The sequence below is a fragment of the Macaca nemestrina genome, chromosome 3 (assembly GCF_043159975.1).
Source record: "Macaca nemestrina isolate mMacNem1 chromosome 3, mMacNem.hap1, whole genome shotgun sequence".
NCBI classification, from domain to species: domain Eukaryota; kingdom Metazoa; phylum Chordata; class Mammalia; order Primates; family Cercopithecidae; genus Macaca; species Macaca nemestrina.
Window position 1 is genome coordinate 20,648,057 of NC_092127.1, and position 22,584 is coordinate 20,670,640.

The following is a 22,584-nucleotide window of genomic DNA, read 5'->3' on the forward strand; positions in this document are numbered from 1 at the left end:
GAGAGTGGTTAAATGTAAAAAGAAAAAGAAGAGATGGTAACAGATCTGGATAATTTTATTGTCATCATTACTTTTTCCTCAATATTTTACACATTTCCCCTGAAGCTCTATACCAGTTCTGGGAAGTTTGAGGGAGGGTGATCATAGACTTTTGGCCACCTGGTTAAGTGGTAATGTATGTCATTCTATTTAAATGGTTAAGGGAGCCTGTAAATAGCGGTTTATAAGGAAATAAACTTTATGGCCTACTAAAAAGTTAATATTTAATTGTTGGGTTAACATGAGAGTTTTTGAAAAAGATTGGTATCTGTTCAGTGTTTATAATTAACTACATTAAACTTGCACTCAAGCCAATATGTTCAACTTTGTTAATATACTTATAAATAATTATTTTTACGGTTTAGATTTTAAGGCTTGGGGACAATGTGTCTCAGAGCCTGTGCCACTGATAAGAACAGGGACTCTTCAGCTGGGCCCTTCCAATGTAGAATTCACTTAACCTCTGAGGCTTTAAAGGTCCTTGTGATAGACAGAATAGTGACTCCCCAAGGATGTCCACCTCCTGATCCCTGGAACCTTTAAAGATGTTTCATTACATGGCCACAAGGACCTTGCAGGTGTTATTAAATTAAGAGCCCTTTGACAAGGGGGTTATCCTGAATTATCCAGGTGGGCCCAATGTAAACACAAGGATGTTCTTAAAAGGGAGGCAGGAAGCTCGGGGCCAGAGAAGGAGACGTGATGGTGAAGCAGAGGTAGGAATGATAGGAAAATGAGGCCACAGGCCAAGGAATACAGGAAGCCTCTAGAATCTGGAAAAAACAAGGGAACAGATTCTTCCCCAGCGGCTTCCAAAAGGAACCAGCCCTGCCAACACCTTGATTTTAGGACCGGATTTTTACCACAAAGTTTGAGTTAACCTGTTACAGCACCATCTAGTACAGGTCCTTACTGGTCATCCTGTGGAGCACCCTTCCCTGACAAACGGCCATGGCTTCTGCCTGGGTGCGTGCCCTATTGACCAAGCAGTGCCCTAGGCCAAGACTGCCCTGTGCCATCTTCAGTCAGCTGTAACTCAACTCAACCTTCCAACCATTGTTCTTTATTTTGAGGGCCCACATAGAAAATGCAGATCTCCTTTCTACATGGTGCCCTGAGGTATTTGCAGGTTTGTCCCCTTGTGTCTTTTCTCTAATGCTATACTCTTGAAGTTTTATTTACCTAGTCCCCATATCACAGATTTCAAGTTTTCCCTTATGAACTCTCCTACCTCATTTAATGTTCCAAATCCACTAAAGAGACTTCTAGTTGATATAAATTTAGGAATTCCATGATTCTTGTCACTTAATCATGAATCTTCATGACTAGAGTGTCTTTATATACGTTTCTCCATCATATCTACAAGGATGTCCTGGGAGAAGTCACCAGATGCCACATTGATTTTACATCATCCTTTTTACATCATCCTCCCATCCACAGAGTTCTCCCCATTGCCCCATCATTTCTGCAGTGACTTATTGTTAGCGGGTATCTCCTGGAAGAGTTTTATTTCCCTTTCTAAATGTTCATAAATCTTTTGTTTAATACTCTTTTAGAATTTCCCAGATGGTCTGCAAAGTGCTTTGTTGTCATGTGTTTGAAAATTGGGGCCGGGCGTGGTGGCTCACACCTGTAATCCCAGCCCTTTGGGAAGCCAAGGTCAGGAGTTTGAGACCAGCCTGGCCAACACAGTGAAACCCTGTCTCTACTAAAAATACAAAAATTAGCTGGGCATGGTGGCACATGCCTGTAATCCCAGCTACTCAGGAGGCTGAGGCTGGAGAATCGCTTGAACCAGGGAGTCAGAGGTTGCAGTGAGCCAAGATCACACCACTGCACTCCAGCCTGGGCAACAGAGTGAGACTCTGTCTCGGGGAAAAAAAAAGAAAATTGGGACTTGCACGTGCCCTTTCTTGCCTATTCAGTTGACCCTCATTCCAGATTCACCAGACTATCAAAGGTTATTGGTTGCATTTCTGCTGCTATTTTTCTCTGTACACTGGAGTGAATTCAGCCTGTTAAGAGTAGTCATTTGATCTCTAAATCCCAACTCTTCACTCATTTCCCTCTTGTCAAAGTTTGTTCTTCCCTTCCAGTCTAAAGATTATCCTTCCCTTTCTTCTTGCCATCCAAGAACCACCATCCTCCACAGCAGGTCTGTGTCTTTCTTGTTCTTCTTGTTTCAAACATAACTTTAAAAGAGCTCTTAAAAAAATTTTTTTTGTCTTTAGCATTTTTGCAAGTTTAAGCTCATTCTGATCTTTAAGCCTTCTTGAATTGCTATGGGCCACGTTATGTTCTTTGTTATGGGCTCTTCTCTTGATCTTTTTGTACGTGCCCTTTAAAAATTTGAGCCATTAGGCTGCTCCCTGGGAGATCACATCAGTACCTTTAGATGCCTCTATGTTTTCATCTGCAGGGATGATTTGCAATTGTATGGTTAGAATTTCATTTTTGAGAGCCTTCCTATTCCTCTTGAAGCATCTTCCCTTTTGAGTTTCAGGTCATGCATATATTTTCTTTGAACATTTAAAAATCAATTCTTTTAAACTATAAAGTTCAAACCTGACTATTACCAGCCTCTTTTTCCATGCTTTATTCCAAGTTCTCGATACTTCTGCTTCATCAGCAGAACATCTCCACCTCTCTCTGGTTTCTGCCCTCCCTCTAGTTGATCAGAATTAGATCCAAAGTTGCAGTTTGCTCAACTTTCTGTGAGATTAAACTGTCAGCAAGGAAAAACTGTGTTAGAGATCCTAGTTTTAGTTGAGACTTACAGCAGATATCTAGGTATTTGATAACGTCCTCATTATTTCTCTTTCCTCATCATACTGTGAGCATCGTCATCCATTTACTTAAACCTATCAGCAATGCATGGTGCATCCCCCACATGATAGTGTGCCTACTGCCCCTCCTGTTCTCTGTACCCAGCTGCTCTGCAGCGGGCTACTGCTGCTGTTCCACAGAGAAATATAATTTTATAATGTGCAGATGGGACTGACGCAGCTTCTCTTCTAACCGGCTACTCTTCGGAATAGTATTTTAGTATTTTATTTGGAAGTCCTGTTGCACAAAGTCTCAGGGATCTCTGGACACTGCGTTTTTGTCCTTGTGTTAAAATCTCTAGCTAACTTTGGTGTCTGTACTCTGTGGTTTGATAAACAGGCATCTGAAACTCTGTTTCATCTCAGTTCTCTCTTGTTCGAAATCCTAGACCTTTTCTACCATTGTTATTCTTCCTTCTATGAGATCCCTAATATTTTCCACAGTCATCCGTATAACTTTATCTGGACATATTTCTAACTTCCTACTCAGTTCAAAGCCTTCATTATTTGATCAACTAATCTCCAGGAAAATGCGTTTCCAAATCTTTAAGAGATACTTATGTATATGTATATATGTTTTATTGGGTTTTGTTGTTATAAAAAGATTAAGGCTGGGCACAGTGGCTCACACCTATAATCCCAAAAGTTTGGGAGACCAAGGTGGGCGGATCACTTGAGGCCGGAAGTACAAGATCACCCTCAGCAATTTAGCAAAACCCTATCTCTACCAAAAAAAAAAAAATTATTTTTAATTAGCTGGGCATGGTGATATGTGCCTGTAGTCCTAGCTACTTAGGAGGCTGAGGTGGGAGGATGGCTTTAACCCTGGAGGTCAAGGCTGCAGTGAGCTACGTTAATGCCACTGCCCTCCAGCCTGGGTGACAGAACTAGATCTCCCAGGCTGGAGTGCCGTGGTGTGATCTCGACTCACTGCAACCTCTGCCTCCCGGGTTCAAGTAATTTTACCACCTCAGCCTCCCAAGTAGGTGGGACAACAGGCATGCACCTCCACTCGCAGCTAACTTTCGTGTTTTTAGTAGAGACAGGGCTTCACCATGTTGGTGGTCTTGAACTCCTGGCCTCAAGTGATCCCCCTGCCTTGGCCTCCCAAAGTGTTGGGATTACAGGCATGAGCCACTGCGCCTGGCCTGAAAAAAATATTTTTGATTAGTACAGTTGTGTAATTGTTCTTAAGTTCTCTAAGTTCTAACCTTACTTTAGAAAAAGAGGAGGAACCACCTCTGATGCCAATGTCTACCCCAAGTGCTTCCATTTTCTACCCATGACTTCAAAATCTCCAGCGGTGCTTTGTAAGTCTCACCTGACACTGACATTGATTCCATATGAGTCAGCAGGAGTGAGTGTTGGTCAACATGCACTCTGCCATATCCTAGATCCATTCCTAAAAGCCACCTTTCCTACAGGTGGGCCACACAAGGTCAACATTTAGTGTCTCAAATCCCCTACCCCCAAATTCCTGATGATTCTCCCTTAAGAAGCCAACCACAGATTTTCTTCAGTGTTTTAGAACCTTTCCTATTGTTCTTTTCATTTATTTATTTGTTTATTTTAAGAGATAGGGTCTTACCATGTTGCCCAAGCTAGTCTTGAACTCCTGGATTCAAGCAGTCCTTCCACCTCAGCCTCCCAAGTAACTGGGACTACAGGTTCACACCACTGCACCTGGCTTATTATTCTTGATTTTCTTATGCAGAGGTCCTATCTGGTTTTTAAATATTCATTTTATTTTCTGAACAGTTTTCTTGAAGTCTCTACTGATCATTCTTTTTCTTTCTTCCTTTATTATTAATTTTTTAAACGAGGTCTCATTCTGTCACCCAGGCTGGAGTGCAGTGGCGCAATCATACCTCACTGCAGCCTGAACTCCCAGTCTTAAGCGACCCTCCCAGCTGGGACTAAAGGCATGAGCCACCATACCTAGGTCATTTTATTTTGGTAGAGATGGGGTCTTGCTGTGTTGCCCAGGTGGCTCTCAAACTCCTGGGCTCAAGCAATACTCCTGCCTGGGCCTCCCAAAATGCTGGGATTACAGGTGTAAGCCACTGTGCCCAGCCTCTAGTGATGATTTTCTTTGTTCAAATGATTTTTTCTTCCTTCCCCCAGGTGTTTTTTGTTTTGTTTTGTTTTGTTTTGTTTTGTTTTGTTTGCTACAGGGTATCCCTCTATCACCTAGGCTGGAGTGCAGTGGCATGTCATAGCTCACTGCAACTTCCACCTCCAGGCTCGAGCAACCCTCCCTCCCACCCCAGGCTCCTGAGTAGGTGGGACCACAGGCATGCACCACCACACCTGGCTTTTTTCTTTGTATTTTTGTAGAGGCAGGGTTTTCCTACATTGCCCAGGCTGATCTTGAACTCCTGGGCTCAAGTGATCCTCCTGCTTCAGCCTCCCAAAGTGCTAGAATTACAGGTGTGAGCCACTATGCCCAGCCTGAATGTAGTCTTTATTAATTCATTTAGTTTTCATTTCTGCTGTTGGTTTTTGAAAAAATAATGGTGCTCGTAGATGCTAAGTGAGTTTGCAAAATGATCTCTCTCAAGTGGAACATTATTCTGCTAACAGAAAAAATCAGAATATGCCATTGAAAGCATGGTTCCTTGGAACTAGGACAGCATCTTTTCTGTATTACCACCCCCACCCCTTACCCCTTGTGCCCTGCCATGATTCCTAATCCTCTGCCTTCTGCCCTGTGGGTAGTCAGCATCAGTTGATGATGATAAGACATCCCTTAGAAGTCATTAAAGCAAGCTGTATTTAATGTGTTTAATCATTTTAGATGAATTAAGTCATCTTTCTTCTTAATCACTTCAGAGGCTGTTCCCTGAGTGCCATTGAGTTATCTGATATTTTACTGAGTGCTCAGAACTGAGCTTTTAAGAAATGGCTTTAGCTATGGCTTGCTGAGATTGTAATTTATCAATGGACTTGACGTTCTCACTGGACCTTTGTGGGTCCGTGGACTAGCGTGTGCTTTCTTACATCATGGCAAGAATAGCTGGAAGTCGCAGCTGACTGCTACCTTAGAAGCGGAAGCTACTGGACGTTATTCTTTTGCACGTCATACCTTGGACTTCCAGACCTCAGGCTCTCTACAACAAATACGGAGCAGCATTGACAGGTGCTTAGTCAGACCACTTCATTGACCATAGGCTTTATTGAAAGGCTCATCGAAAGGCTTTATTGCCTCTGGATCTGGGGAATCCAACATATCTTTTATTTCCTTAGGCCTGGCGCTAGCTATATTTTTCCTCCCTTTCACTGGTCTCATCCTCTTCCAGTATTTTCTCAGCCTCTAAGCTTTAGTGGGTGTAGGGCCCTGCACTCAACACTGGGTGAGATACAGAGGTATATACAGCACTGTCACTGCACTTATGCAGGCAGTCCAAGTTTGTGAGGACATTCATTAGAATGCACATAGTAGCCCCACAGAAAATGTGGCATTGAATGAGTGAAGCGAAAGCGCATAAGATCAGCTGAGGACAGGCTATAAAGAGAAATGCAAAAGGATCATCCTCTACCCGGGAGAGTTGCAGGGTGGTGGGGATCAGCTGGCTCTGCTCATCTGTAGCCCAGATCAAGCAAGTACAGAAATGACTTTAGCACCCACTCCCATCCTGTTTTCCCATTTCTAGCCCACAGGCTCACATGTCCTTGAGCAGCATTAGGTAACTGGGGATTATGGTGCACTGTTCCTGGGATTCTTCCTCATAGTCTGATAAATTATTGCTTTTGTCTCCTTTTTTCTGTCATACTGTCTGTAATGGAACAATGTTGTTAGGGATTTAGATTCATTTTCCCAAGGAGTTTTTACTGAGTCTAAGCTATTATTCCCAAGAAAAATTCCTCAGCAGGTCCCTTATAATTTCTATTTCCCTGTTAGTGGGCCTTAATAATTCCAATTTGCCTACAGGGTTTTCTAAAGAAATAGTTATCTATGAAGTGTTTCATGTTCATTCAAGCAGTGCTTCCATTCAGAGGACTTAATGATGTAGTTGACATCTTAGTAAAACAATTTAAAAGGATCATGTTAAGCTTGGCCATCAGAAAGAACATTCATGCTTAAGGTTTCAGAATGAAGGAGCCATCTCTTGACATCTGATTTTCCTAGCAGACCAAAGATAGAAAGTATCAAAAGAGACAAAAATTCAAGAGATGGCTTCTGTGGAATTGTGATGGTTGAAAAAACAAACAAACAAAAAACACACTTATTTGTATATTTGCTTGTGAAAGGAGAAATCAACTTGTTTCTAAGTATACCGAAGCTTTCCTTAAAATGGATGTCTAATCAAGGAGGAACTTGCAAGGGAAATGTGGTTTGACTTCTGTTTTATTGGCTTGTTACATTTAATCGAGGTGGCGACATGTGAGAAGTGGTTTAACTCTTAACTCTGATCACTGCCTGTAAGCGATAAGGCTCACGTCCATGCCTGTGGAATAAAGTGCTGTCATGTTTACATTTAATTCTGCATGCAGTCAGCTGTCTTACAGCAATTAGAGATAGGATAGGCAGACGTTCAGGAAATTAAATCCATAATCTGAAATTTCCATTTTATCCTAAAATATCTACTAATGCTTTTACCAAACCCAGGATGTGAATTGGTGAGTTTTATTGTCTTACATCTTTTTTATCAGTTTGTCCTACTTCAACAGAATGTCCAAAACCAAACAAAAAATATATATTTAGCAGAAAGGGAGAAGGAGGAGAAGTAAAAGGTCAGGTTAGCACCACACACAAATTGGTGGCCAGATTATGAATAACCAATTATCAACAGAAATAATGTAAAAAGATCAAACCAAACATCGAAACCATAAGGCCCCATACACCTACTATGTACCCACAAAAATTAAAATTAAAAATTAAAAAGTAATAATGAACTATAGGGCCATTTTGATTACGCCAGCAATAGTACTGTCATTCTCCAACTAAGGCTCATTTTTTTTTCCAGAAAGAAAAAAAGGGTTTGTTGAAGTTGCTTTCTGGCGCCTCCACTAAACGGAAGCCCCGCATGTCTCCTCCAGCATCGCCAACCCTAGAAGTGGAGCTGGGCAGTGCAGAGCTTCCTCTCCAGGGAGCAGTGGGGCCCGAACTGCCACCAGGAGGTGGCCACGGCAGGGCAGGCTCTTGCCCTGTGGACGGGGATGGACCGGTCACAACTGCAGTGGCAGGAGCAGCCCTGGCCCAGGATGCTTTTCACAGGAAGGCAAGTTCCCTGGATTCTGCCGTCCCCATCGCTCCACCTCCTCGCCAGGCCTGTTCCTCCCTGGGTCCTGTCTTGAATGAGTCTAGACCTGTTGTTTGTGAAAGGTGAGTTCAACTTTGTTCCAGGAAAAAACTAAAAAATGAACAACAGGCTTTAGGCTGGAACGTTTATTGTGATATTTAAGATGTTTTGCCATATCTTCCTAACTTTTGAAACTGAGCTTATGAAAATAAGCACTGAATTTTTTTTCCCACTTGACACAACATACTCTGTTTTCCTTTTTCCTTTTTCCTTCCATGTTTCTTAATGGGTTGGTCCCCAGCCTTCCTTTTCCTTTATTTTCTCTACTCTACCATGCCAAAATTGTGTCCAGGTAAAAACTGTCAATCACTGGGAACTTGTTCATGGATTTACTTCTTTCTCGTTTCTATTCCATCGCCAGCAATCGCTCTTTTTTTTTTTAATCCTTTGCCTTTTTTATTAAAAGTTTACATTGTTTCCTGCTAGTTGTGAAGCAACTAGAGCAGGTGTGTCCAATCATTTGGCCTCCCTGGGCCACACTGAAGGAAGAATTGTCTTGGGCCACATATAAAATATACTCATATGACCGGGCATGGTGGCTCACACCTGTAATCCAGCAACATGGTAAAACCCTGTCTCTACTAAGATACAAAGAAATAGACGTGGTGGCGGGTCCCTGTAATCCCCGCTACTTGGGAGGCTGAGGCAGGAGAATCACTTGAACCCGGGAGGCAGAGGTTGTGGTGAATGGAGATTGTGCCATTGCACTCCAGCCTGGGTGACAGAGCAGGACTCCATCTCAAAAAAAAATAAAAATAATAAATATATATATACACATATATTTATAGATACTGTTAAAAATATTTTACATTACATATATATATACACACACTAACATTAATGATAGCTGATGAGCTAAAAAAAAAATCGCAAAAAAAATTTCACAATATTTTAAGAAAGTTTATGAATTTGTGTTGCACTGCATGCCCACAGGTTGAACAAGCTTGAATTAGAGAATTCTGTCAGCTAAGAGAACTCTCTTCTTTTTTTGAGACAGGGTCTTGCTCTGTTGCACAGGCTTCAGTGCAGTGGTGCAATCACAGCTCACTGTGGCCTCAACATCCTGGGCTCAAGTGATCCCCCCACCTCAGCTTCCTGAGTGGCTGGGACCGCAAGCCTGTGCCACCATTCCCAGCAATTTTTTATTTTGTATTTTTTTGTAAAGACGGGGTCTCCCATGTTGCCCAGGCTAGTCTTGAACTCCTGGACTCAAGCCATTCTCCTTCCCTGGCCTTCCAAAGTGCTGGGATTACAGGCATGAGCCACCATGCCTAGTGAAGAACTCTCTTCTTCTTCCTGAGCCAGAAGAGGATGGCTAAGTTCTCAGTCTCAGTTCTGACTCTCCTCCTGACCAAGTGACTTGATTCAGTTACACTCAGAGTAATAAGCCCTGTTTCAGTGATGCCAACCTTGAATAATTATACAAAAGGGAGCAGTTCTGTTTGATACCCCACTGGGGTTCTAGGAATGTGTTAGGAAAGAAAATACATATTTAATGAGACAAATAGCTACTAGGATTATTTAAACTCAACAGTGAAGGACTATTCCTTACATTGGAAAGCATCATGAAGTATACTCAAAATAGTGGACTCTTTTTATATCACATATAAATATATAGTATTTGTCTTAAGTATTATCTGCTTTGTGGAGGTATTGCCTTTTTGGTAGCATTTTCTGTGTTGCTGACTTGAAATCTTACTATAAAGTGTTATGTTTTTAAATGCCTTAAATTCACTTTACCTCTGTATTTCAGATGAAGCCATAGGTATATTTGTATCCACCAAAACCTGAGGCCTGCATTCATATTTTTGGCACACTTTTTTACTTAAAAATAAACTAGGAAAAATGGAAAAGAGTAAATTTCAAACCTATGTAGATTAAGTAAAAAACTTACAATTTATTTTTTTTTTCATATTTTTGGCACACTTTTTTACTTAAAAATAAACTAGGAAAAATGGAAAAGGGTAAATTTCAAACCTATGTAGATTAAATACAAAGCTTACAATTTATGATTTTTTTTTTTTTTTTTTTTTTTTTTTTGCAAGGAGAGTCTCACTCTGTTGCCCAGGCTGGAGTGTAGTGGTGCAATCTCGGCTCATTGCAACCTCCACTTCCCGAGTTCAAGTGATTCTCCTGCCTCTGCCTCCCGAGTAGCTGTGATTGTAGGCGCACACCATGCCTGGCTAATTTTTTGTGTTTTTAGTAGAGACGGGGTTTTGCCATGTTGGCCAGGCTGGTCTCGAACTCCTGAGCTCAGGCAATCCACCTGCCTTGGCCTCTCAAAGTGCTGGGATTACAGGCGTGAGCCACCAAGCCCAGCCACAATTTATGATATTTATTTTTATAGTGCTGTACAATAATTTTCTATAGTTCTAATCCACATAAAACCAGTTTTTTTTTTTTTTTTTTTTGAGACGGAGTCTCGCTCTGTCGCCCAGGCTGGAGTGCAGTGGCCGGATCTCAGCTCACTGCAAGCTCCGCCTCCCAGGTTTATGCCATTCTCCTGCCTCAGCCTCCCGAGTAGCTGGGACTACAGGCGCCCGCCACCTCGCCCGGCTAGTTTTTTGTATTTTTTAGTAGAGATGGGGTTTCACCGTGCTAGCCAGGATGGTCTCGATCTCCTGACCTCGTGATCCGCCCGTCTGGGCCTCCCAAAGTGCTGGGATTACAGGCGTGAGCCACCGCGCCCGGCAAAACCAGTTTTAAAATGAGCCATTACCCTAAAACAGTGTTCTCTCCCTACAAATGAAATCATTTTATCTTTCCTCTCATCTGTTGTGCTCTTGGTAAAGCTTTGAAATTTTGTCCAGAATTCCCTGAATCTTTTATTCTGAGAGTCAGCCTTTTTCCTGCTGTATTGGTCTGCTTTCCAGGGATAGCACCTTCTGTCCCTGGAGTTGGTCCAGTTACTTGTTTGCTTTCTCTTGGTCACAAAGCCTCCCTCCCTCCCTCCAGGCACTGATCTGCAGTTTTTCCTTCAAGCCCTGAGGGCGTCTGTCCTGTGTTCCCTCTCATTTGTGGTATTTGTGTGACTCTTTTGAGTGATGGTTCACTTTGCCCAGACTCTCCCTAGGCGCTGGCATGGGCACTGCAGCCTCCCTCCCCCTAATGCGTTCCTTTTCAGTTGCCAGATGTCCTCAGTCTCTGTGGCTTCTGCATTCCGGTCCCTTCCTCTTAGAGGAGCTCCCTTCTAACAGCAGGCTCCTGCTGTTCAGTTCATCTGAAAAGAAGGAATTGCTAGTGCACATAGGTGATGGCGTTTCAGGGGGCGGGGGATGCACATCAGATAGGAAACATAGAGAATTTAATGACAGGACAGATGGGCCCGGGCATGCTGGAATTCTTTGACAGGTTTTTTTGTATAACCATTTGAATTTTTACAAGTGGGAAAGGGGTCTTTGGAGAAGGTTTCTACTCAAGTTTATATTTTTATAATCTGTATGTTCGATGCAATATTAAATATAATAGCCAATCTGACCAACTTTCCATAGCCCTTGCTTTCATACAGTGATGGTAATAGTAGTTATTTACCTTGGATTCTTAGATCTGCCTCACAGTAAAAATAGCTGGAAAAATGTGTGGAAACGTATAGGAGAATGTTATATTATTCACTGTGAATGAAATTTTTTGATTAATTAAAAGCCACCAAGTATAGAATTTAGGGATTACTTGTTTTCATATTTTAACACAATAAATTTCATTTTTATTTTAAATTATTTATTTCAACACAATAAAAAGTGCTCAGTGGTGAAAATGAAGGAAAGATTAACTTTTATATCAGTATGATTGAGAAAACATTTCAGGATCTAGGAATAATCCTTGATTTACAATACAAGCATCAACAACTCTTGCCCTGGCGAAATACAGAAGGAGGCCAGGGTTCTTTTGGTAGAAATTCTACCGACTGATAGAATTTCATAGAAGTATTTTTCAATTTATATTATTGCGACACTATGAGATAGAATTCATCTACAGATTATAGTGAGAACAAGCATAAAATTTCCTCTCAGACCATGACCCTATCTCATATATCTAAAGTAAAAGAACGTGCCAGGCACGGTGGCTCACGCCTATAATCCCAGCACTTTGGGAGGCCGAGGTGGGTGGATCACGAGGTCAGGAGTTAAAGACCAGCCTGGCCAAGATGGTGAAACCCTTTCTCTACTAAAAATGCAAAAAAAATAGCCAGGTGTGGTGGCAGTCACCTGTAATCCCAGCTACTCCGGAGGCTGAGGCAGAGAAATGCTTGAACCCAGGAGGCAGAGGTTGCAGTGAGCCACAATCGCACCACTGCACTCCATCCAGCCTGGGTGACAGAGCGAGACTCCATCTCAAAAAAAAAAGAATGTGACTGGGGCAGCCGGTGCTGTCAATGGAAAGAGGCAACCACGTGATATAAAGACTTAAGCAATCTCATAATAAGAAAGGATGAACCTTGAAGTGTGTTGACAGGTCTTGGTGTCAGCAGAAAGAATTCTCTGAGGAACAAAAGGATTCTTCTGTGTTTGTTAGAGAGACTGAAGAAAACAAGCAAGAAATAGCGCTATATCCTGGAGGCAGAAAATGTATAATTGATGACAGCAGAAATAATAGAACAAATATTTTAGGCTCTATTTCAGAAGGATTGAGAAAAAATAATTAGGAAATTGCAAAGAGAAGGTGGAAAGAAAATATTTCAGAAGGGATGGCAAATAAAAGAAAGTATGTGACAGGTTTACTTTTCTTCCAAAGAAAAATAATAAATATATATATAAAGAGTTCAGGGAGACACAGCAAGTCACCTTTATCTGTGTGTACTTTTAAATTTAGGAATTAAACTGAGAACCACATACCTATAAGCTTATCTCCTAAATTGAAAAAAAAAAAAAAAAAAAAAAAACCTATGTATGATCTTTGATCAGGGATTAAGCTAGAACACTTGGAAACATACAAATTGGATAGAGATAGATTTACAGAAAGGCAGCTGGGCTTAACCAGCATGATTAATTTCTTTGAATCACTGACAATGAACCCACTGGGTGAAGCAATGGACGTAATTTACTTGGTCTTGGAGCAAGCTACAAAGGGAACTAGTATGGTTTTGCCAGTGAAATACTTAATTGAATATTAGATTGCTGTGGCAACTGGCAGAAAGCAGTAAGTGGTTACTCACCCAGGTCAGAGTGATGGACTGAGTGCCTCCCAGAGCAACATGGAAGCCAATTTGGGCTATACCAGGGGCGATTAGAAATGAAAATGTATGCACTACAGAGAACACCAGAGAGGCCAGAAAAATAAAGGAAGCAGGAAATGTGTACTAATAAAAGACTGCAAATGCCCATTCAGATGGAAGCTAAAATACCATAGCACTGGAAGTGTGTGGAGTTTCTTTATATTGCAAGACTCTGTTTCTTGAATTCTACCTTGGCAGTTATCGCCAAAAGTTAAGGTCACACAGGCACCAAGAGGCAGAGGTCATTCAGGACCAGTCTGTGAGCCACTCTGGTCACCCCGTAATGCCTCCACAGTGCTTTGTTCAAAGGGAACAGGGTGCTTTCCAACCAAGGTACCAGTCAGCTTTATACATTTTTCCTTTTTTTCTTTTCTTTTTTTTTTTTCCTTTTTTTTAAACAAAAAATTTTGTTCATTCATATATCTTATTTATTTAATTGTAAAGTATACATGAAAATTTACTATTTTTTCAAGTGTACAATTCAGTGGCATTAAGTACATTCATGTCATACAACCATTCACTGCTATCCATTTCTAGAACTTTTTCTCATCCTCAACTGAATCTGTACTCATTAAGCACTAAATCTTCATTCCCCCTCCTCCAGGCCCTGCAACCAACCACCCTTCTACTTGCTGTCCTCATAAGTGACTTCTGGGCACCTCAAAAGTGGAATCATAAGATAGTCGTCCTTCTTTGTGAATGCAGCTTATTTCACTTAGCATAACGTTTGCAAGGTTCATCCCTGTTGTAGCACGTGTCAGAATTTCATTCCTTTTTAAGGAGCTTTGTATATTTTAAGAAATAGTTTTTCTATACTATTAGGCCTTTTCTTTTTGCCACTTGACATGCTGATTAAGAATTAAACGTACTATGCTAAGTACTATGAGGCATATAAAGTGAATTTAGCATCATCTCACCCTTCAAGCAGCTTATGGTTTGGTAGAATAAACGAGACAGGGACACAGATGGTAATAATACAATGTAGACTGTGCTAAGTGCCGTAAGACATATACATGGAGGCCTCTGGGATTTAGTCAGGCATGAAATTGCCTCCAGCCATGGGGCTGGAGATTTCACAGGGGAGAACTGGAGCCAGGCTTTGAGAGAATGATAGAGTATGGATGGGAGAGATAATGTCAAAGGAAATTCCCACTGGAAGGAACTGCATGAGCCACGGTATGGCGTGGGGGAAGTAAAGGCCCTGTATAGGGGACATGTTCAGGCTTAGGGGAGTGTCTGGGACTTTGGTGGTGATAATAGTAGCTACAGCTGTGTAAAAAGAGATTAAGGCCTGATCACCAAGGGCTTCGCATACCAGGCTGAGGATTAACCTTGCTCACAGGCGTTGTAAAGCTGTTAATGATTTTTTGGCAGTGGGTAGCTGCAAATAGAGTTGCCACTTAAGAATATTAGTATGTGAGCGCTGCATAGACTGGGTTGGGGACAGGAAGAGACTTTGAAGCAAGAAAGACAGGTAGATATTTGACCAGGTGGATGCCGGGCACAGTGGCTTACACCTGTAATCCCAGCATTTTGGGAGGCCAAGCAGGTGGATCACCAGGTCAGGAGTTAGAGACCAGCCTGGCCAATATGTTGAAACCTTGTCTCTATTAAAAATACAAAAATTAGTCGGGCGTGGTGGCACACGCCCGTAATTCCAGCTACTCAGGAGGCTGAGGCAGGAAAATCGCTTGAACCCAGGAGGCAGAGGTTGCAGTGAGCCGAGATCATGCCATTGTACTCCAGCCTGGACAACAAGAGCAAAACTCCATCTTAAAAATAAATAAAAATTGTTTTAAAAAAAAGATATTTGACCAGGTGGAAGGTAATGAGGTCATCAACCAGGATAGTGACAGTGACAATGAAGATGAGTGGATGGGGTGCAGATTTTGAAGGTAGATCAGCAGGTCCCATGTAGGTCATAGGAGAGGAGAGTATTAATTGACTCCTGAGGTTCAGAACTTCCCCAAACCCCTGTTCATATAGAGAAAAGCATAATCCGAGTGAGGCAGAAGGTGGAGCAGCAGATGTAAAGGGCCTCTGCAGCTGTGTGTCACATCTGTTGGTTGGTCTGTAAATGTTCTACTTGGCAAAGCCTTTCAATGCCTGAAATAGTTGGCCAGTTATGCCCAGTATTTGGCCTTACAAATCTGTATTAGAAAACTGCACACCACCTCACAAGGCTCAAGATCAGGACCTGAGCTGGAAGATTTCTAAGTAGAGTCTATTACTCCTGCACCTGGTAGTCTTCATACGATCAAGACTGTGTCACAGTTTCCATTATGCACATAGTTTCTCATTCCACCCGCCCCCACCGAGGTTTATAAAACTTAGCAATGAAAATTTGCTCCCGCTGGGAACTTGGCAGGAAGAGTATGTTCTTAGCCCAGCAGCAGTTCTAGTTCAAATTTTTTTTTTTACAAAATTGGTTTAGTGCATTTTATAAAATGCATATATTAATCTAATTCACTTCAAGTTTTTCAATAACCATTTTTATTCCATTTCACCTTTAAGGCAGCTCACGGAGAACAAGTAGGGAATATATCTCATGAGAAATCTACTCTGAGTATGTTCTGAGGCACTTGCACATTTTTTCCCAGAATTATAAAACTTTGCCTTAAATTTTTAACTTACACCACATGGCATCTACATCATTGCTTTTTCCATGGATTTTTAGCATGTTGACATTAGACTTGAGAAACGTCATCTGGATCCTTCTTTCAGATAAATTCGTGATGCAATTATTTGTCTTGCTTATAAAGGTGTCAGAGGGCCAGGTGTAGCTGCTGATGTCTGTAATCCCAGCAATTTATGGGGCTGAGGCTGGAAGATTGCTTGAGCCCAGGAGTTCAAGACTAGCCTGGGCCATATAGTGAGATGCCATCTCTATGAAAAGTAAAAAGATTAGCCAGGTTTGGTGGCACACACCTGTAGTCCCAGCTGGAAGGCTGACGTAGGAAGATCAGTTAAGCCTGGGAGGTCAAGGCTATAGTGAGCTGTGATTGCATCACTGCACACCAGCCTGGGCAACAAAGCAAGGCTGTCTCAAAATAAAATAAAGATATCAAAGAAGGGATTCGAAAACCCTAACTGTGTCGATCTAAAGTTTGTCAGATTTCATTTTCAGGAAATGCTTTAGGTTGTGGCCTGAGTTCGTTTCCTTGTTAGAGATGTCCAGCAACTGACTGGCTCATCCTTCAGCTCCTTGAGGGGCCAGGCCTCTGCCTACTCTTGTCTAAGCCATATGATCATCATGGGAGCTAATATTTTAGGGTAGAACTCTTGGCCAGACACCGTACAAAGAGCATCATACTTGTTTAACTCATTACAGTCCTATTCTACAGATGAGGAAACAGACTGAGAGCTGAGATAACTGGCCCAAAGTTAAGCTGCTCTAACTGACCTTAAAGGCTGTGTCAATCCTTAGGCCAGTGTTTCTCCCACAGTGCCATGCTTCCTTCCTCATTCCATGCTTGATCAAACCCCAGCCTTGTGGTCTATGAATATTCATGTTTGAATGAGCTGAACCTTTCTCAGATATAAGCCAACTTCCGTACTGTGCTTTTGCTTCATATCTTGGATAGTAATTTGGTCCCTGTGCCAAAGGAGCTCAGGTTGTTCAAGCAGCCACTTACCCTTTGCAGAGATGTGTTTTTTTAGTTATAGTCTGGGAGTCTTGCTGTGGTCTTTCTTAAATGGATTTTGGTTTTTATGGAATGGGAATTGGTGAAAGGAGCAGGCTGTAATGGGTTTCAGAAGTTTGGGGACAGTTGTGTAGAATTTGTTCTGCCTATCATTTTGAAGCCATAACATTCTTCACTTTCAGTCAGCAGTGGGTCTCATGAGGTTATAAACTCATTTTCTGACTTTGAGAACCAAATGAAAGTAGAAACCCAAAATCAACTTTATGACTGACTACTCATTACTTAGCATCAAACAATGAAAGATGCATTTATTAGTTATCTGTTGCCATGTAACCAGTTACCCCCAAAACTCAGTGGCTTAAAACAATAATAAGCATGTATTATTTCACAGTTTCTGTGGGTCACGTAATTATGGAACAGCTTATCTGGCTGGTTCTGGCTTAGAGTATTTCTTGAGATTGTAGTCAAGACATCAGCCTGAGCTGATGCTGACTGGGGCTGGAGGATCCACTTCTAAGGTGGCTTATTCACATCACTTTTTCTGGTTAGTTTAGACTTTTGGAAAGAGGCCTCAGTGCCTTACCATGTGGTTCCTCTCCATAGAGATGCTGAGTGTCCTCACAACATGGCAGCCAGCTTTCCTGAGTGACTGATCCAAGAGAAAGCAAAGTGGAAGCCACAATGCTTTTTATGATCTAGCCTCAGAAATCACCCACTGTCATTTCTATAACATTTTATTGGTCACACAGGTCATCCCTGTGCATCATAGGAGGAGACTACACAAGAGTGTGAATACCAGGAAGCAAAGATCACTAGGGCCATCTTGGAGGTTGGCTACCATACACCACCATTCTTTTCCCCCTTTTGTTGAGAAGAGGAGTAGGAGAGAAATAATACAAATAATGCTGGAAAAATAGAGAAGGATAAAAGGATATGGAATGTAAAACACATCACCTCCCTCTGGCTTCCGACAAGCTGTAATTCTGCTAAGGAAAGCTAAGGAGCGTGGAGGCAGGGGCATAGATAATATTAAACCAACTAGGCTTCTGCCATTTTTAAGCAATAATGACACCTTTCCCACTAACTCCAAATTCTGAACCGAGGAGAAACAGACCCAAATGTCAGAATAATGGAGAAGAGAATGTCAACCTCATTACTGGTAATGTGGGATTGAATTTGTGGCCACAGCCCTCCCCTCCACATCTGGACCTTGGGACTGCTTTCCCAAGGGATAATCTGGGTGTGTGAGGCAGATTACCTTCCTCAGAATTGCTGCCTCGCCCATGTCAAACCCCAGTGTAAGGGACACAGGGACACAGAGACAGACTTCCAGACTCACCTTCCTGACGTCTGTGTGCTTACAACATAGAGATGGAGCAGAGCCTCCTCAGCCTGTGGGCAGGCGGTGCAGAGAGGGCTGAACCCCCGGCTCAGCTACTTCTTCCAGTCTCACCAATCAAATAAATTCACTCCTGTTTCCTTGGAGAAGAGGGAGGGACAGAAATGATACCCCTCCCAGGAAATGAAACGAAACTCTCCTTTATGGCCAAGATACAAACACTGGGAGGGAACAAGGATGGCTGTCCTTGTTAAGGTCACTCAGATGAACCAGACTGTGCCATCAGTAGTGGGTTGACACACATATCCAAATCCGATCTTCGTTAGTACCAAGTCTATACTAAGCAGAAAATAGCAGCATTTTGAGTTGTTTTACAATCATGAACAAATTAATGTTATTTCCTATTTATGTTGAGGTTCGTGCAGACTAACAGTAAGTACACCATTTTTTAAAATCACTGCTTTGATTTGCCTTAACCAAAATCTCTTTCTTTCCTAGGCACAGGGTGGTGGTTTCCTATCCTCCTCAGAGTGAGGCAGAACTTGAACTTAAAGAAGGAGATATCGTGTTTGTTCATAAAAAACGAGAGGACGGCTGGTTCAAAGGCACATTACAACGTAATGGGAAAACTGGCCTTTTCCCAGGAAGCTTTGTGGAAAACATATGAGGAAACTGACACTGAGGAGGCTTCAGATCACTTCACACAACAAAATAGCACAAAGCAGTTTAACAGAAAGAGCACATTTGTGGACTTCCAGATGGTCAGGAGATGGGCAAAGGACTGGTATGTCACTCCGATGCCCCAGCACAGTTACCCCAGCGAGCAGAGTGAAGAAGATGTTTGTGTGGGTTTTATTAGTCTGGCATCGGATGTGTAAGGTGTGCCTTGTACTGTCTGATTTACTACACAGATAAACCTTTTTTTTTTTTAAAGATATATAGCTAAAATGGACAATTGTTTACAAGGCTTAACTAATTTATTTGCTTTTTTAAACTTGAACTTTTCGTATAATAGATACGTTCCTTGGATTATGATTTTAAGAAATTATTAATTTATGAAATGATAGCTAAGGAGAAGCTGGATTATCTCCTGTTGAGAGCAAGAGATTTGTTTTGACATAGAATGAATGCATTTTCCCCTCTCCTCCTCCCTGCTACCATTATATTTTGGGGTTACGTTTTGCTTCTTTAAGATAGAAATCCCAGTTCTCTAATTTGGTTTTCTTTTTTGGGAAACCAAATATACAAATGAATCCGTATCAATTAGGGCCTGGGGTAGAGAGACAGAAACTTGAGAGCAGAGAAGTTAGTGATTCCCTCTCTTTCTAGTTTGGTAGGAATCACCCTAAAGACCTAGTCCTCAATTTAATTGTGTGGGTTTTTAATTTTCCTAGAATGAAATGACTGAAACAATGAGGAAGAATACAGCACAACACTTGAACAAAATGTATTCAGAAATATATTTAGTTTTATAGCAGAAGCAGCCCAATTGTTTGGTGGAAAGTAGGGGAAATTGAAGTTGTACTCACTGTCTGAGAATGGCTATGTCACTGTCACTGTCTGAGAATGGCTATGAAGCGTCATTTCCCATTTTATCCCAACGGACCTGCATGCCCAGGACACAAGTAAAACATTTGTGAGATAGTGGTGGTAAGTGATGCACTCGTGTTAAGTCAAAGGCTATAAGAAACACTGTGAAAAGTTCATATTCATCCATTGTGATTCTTTCCCCACGTCTTGCATGTGTTACTGGATTCCCACAGTAATATAGACTGTGCATGGTGTGTATATTTCATTGCGATTTCCTGTTAAGGTGAGTTTGTACTCAGAATTGACCAATTCAGGAGGTGTAAAAATAAACAGTGTTCTCTTCTCTACCCCAAAGCCACTACTGACCAAGGTCTCTTCAGTGCACTCGTTCCATCTCTGGCTAAGGCATGCATTAGCCACTACACGAGTCATTAGTGGAAATGGTCTTTTATGTCCTCCCAGCAGACAGACATCAAGGATGAGTTAACCGGGAGAACTACTCCTGTGACTGTGGAGCTCTGGAAGGCTTGGTGGGAGTGAATTTGCCCACACCTTACAATTGTGGCGGGATCCAGACGAGCCTGTCTTTTTATATCCATTCTTTGATGTCATTGGCCTCTCCCACCGATTTCATTACGGTGCCACACAGTCATGGATCTGGGTAGTCCGGAAAACAAAAGGAGGGGAGACAGCCTGGTAATGAATAAGATCCTTACCACAGTTTTCTCATGGAAAATAGATAATAAACCCTTTCGTCTTTTTTTTTTCTTTTAAGAATTAAAACTGGGAAATAGAAACATGAACTGAAAAGTCTTGCAATGACAAGAGGTTTCATGGTCTTAAAAAGATACATTATGTGGTTGAAGATGAAATCATTCCTAAATTAACCTTTTTTTAAAAAAATAAAACACTGTATATTATGTTCCTGTGTGTTGAATTTTTAAAAAAATACTTTACTTGGATATTCATGTAATATATAAAGGTTTGGTGAAATGAACTTTAGTTAGGAAAAAAAGCTGGCATCAGCTTTCATCTGTGTAAGTTGACACCAATGTGTCATAATATTCTTTATTTTGGGAAATTAGTGTATTTTATAAAAATTTTAAAAAGAAAAAAGACTACTACAGGTTAAGATAATTTTTTTACCTGTCTTTTCTCCATATTTTAAGCTATGTGATTGAAGTACCTCTGTTCATAGTTTCCTGGTATAAAGTTGGTTAAAATTTCATCTGTTAATAGATCATTAGGTAATATAATGTATGGGTTTTCTATTGGTTTTTTGGAGACAGTAGAGGGAGATTTTGTAACAAGGGCTTGTTACACAGTGATGTGGTAATGATAAAATTGCAATTTATCATTCCTTTTCATGTTAATAATTTGAGGACTGGATAAAAGGTTTCAAGATTAAAATTTGATGTTCAACCTTTGTATGTCCCTGTGTCAATCCTTAAAATTTTGCTTTTTTAAAAAACAGAAAACCCAGGACACATTTAACCTAATTTGTACCTTACAAGAATTTTTTGCATACACCTCAAACGGAAGATGTCTACAGGAATCAATTTGGTGATTGTGACACATTTTACCTCTGCAACTAACAAACCTTGTTTATTTTTCCAAGAAGCTTAAAAAGAGTTTGTGGAGTCACACAAGGTCATGTATGGCGCTTGCGTTCCCCTCTTCCTCTTCCAGTTACTAAAATAATCTGGTGAGTGCTAGAAGTTGTCGTAGCCATAGAAGGAATAGCAGACCTATAACCAATGGTATGATAACCCGTAAGTCTCAGCATGGCTTGGGGACAAAATCCCCCATCATGGTTTTAATCTCCTGTGAAATGAAAGGGCCATGTAAGTCATGGTAAAAACTTTTCCTACTAACTTTTGGCTACTGTCAAATGACATCAGAATTGAAAATCAGGAATTCTAGGTCGTATTGTAGCTTTACCAAAAACTACCTCTGTAGCCACCTGGGCAAGTGGATTATTACTTAGTTTCCTCCTTTTAGTGTCCCATCTACCCCACTGGGTGAGGATGAGGAGCAAAAGAGAGAATCTCACTGTTTTTGAAAAGTGCTATTTTAATATGTGGCATTAATTTTATCTCTGGTTTCAAATATTTCGTCTCACACTCTTGGAGTATATGATATAATGCTTTTCAGGGTCTAATTGGTTTTAGAAGGAACAAATTAAGGTGATGTTTCCAACTGCTATGCATTTAACTTTCTGTTCCTATAATATAACATATTTGCATACCTCCAGAAGAACATTCAATTCTCTGAATATTTCAATCCAGAGCGATAAACAACATTAGAATTCAGGTTTGGAAAATGTGTTTAATAGATGTTTGACTAAGTTTAATAGATGTTTGACTAACAACTCTTTATGTGTATTCGTCGAATTTTTAAAAATGTGTTTGAATCAATTAAACTATGTCATTATCAATGTGGCATCCTATTTAAATTACTTCTTTTCCAGGAAAAATAATTAGCAGCCTACCAGAATCAATATGATATTTATAAGAGATTAATCATGTCCAAGCAAAGGGGTGTAGCCCTCGCTAACTCCCTGTGGCTGCAGGCTATAATGGGGTATACTGGGGGACTTTGCCCTGCCCATTAGTGTCACCAGAGGCAGGAAGGAGCTATCAGAGTGAGTAGTCACCTGCCAGTGTGAACAGTGACAGTTTTAGAATACCTT

General features: G+C 41.2%; 1 protein-coding gene across 3 annotated transcripts in view; it reads left to right on the forward strand.

Annotated features, from left to right (window-relative positions):
- The window catches only part of LOC105466698 (SH3 domain containing ring finger 1), a 177,280-nt gene extending 155,966 nt beyond the window's left edge, over positions 1–21,314 (forward strand). For all 3 annotated transcript variants that reach the window (XM_011715794.3, XM_011715793.3, XM_011715796.3), the window contains 2 exons: positions 7,832–8,190; positions 18,861–21,314. In XM_011715794.3, the coding sequence (XP_011714096.1) occupies positions 7,832–8,190; positions 18,861–19,029 (528 nt within the window). In that variant the 3' untranslated portion in view covers positions 19,030–21,314. The remainder of the gene's footprint in view (positions 1–7,831; positions 8,191–18,860) is intronic.
- Positions 21,315–22,584: the final 1,270 nt, after the last annotated feature.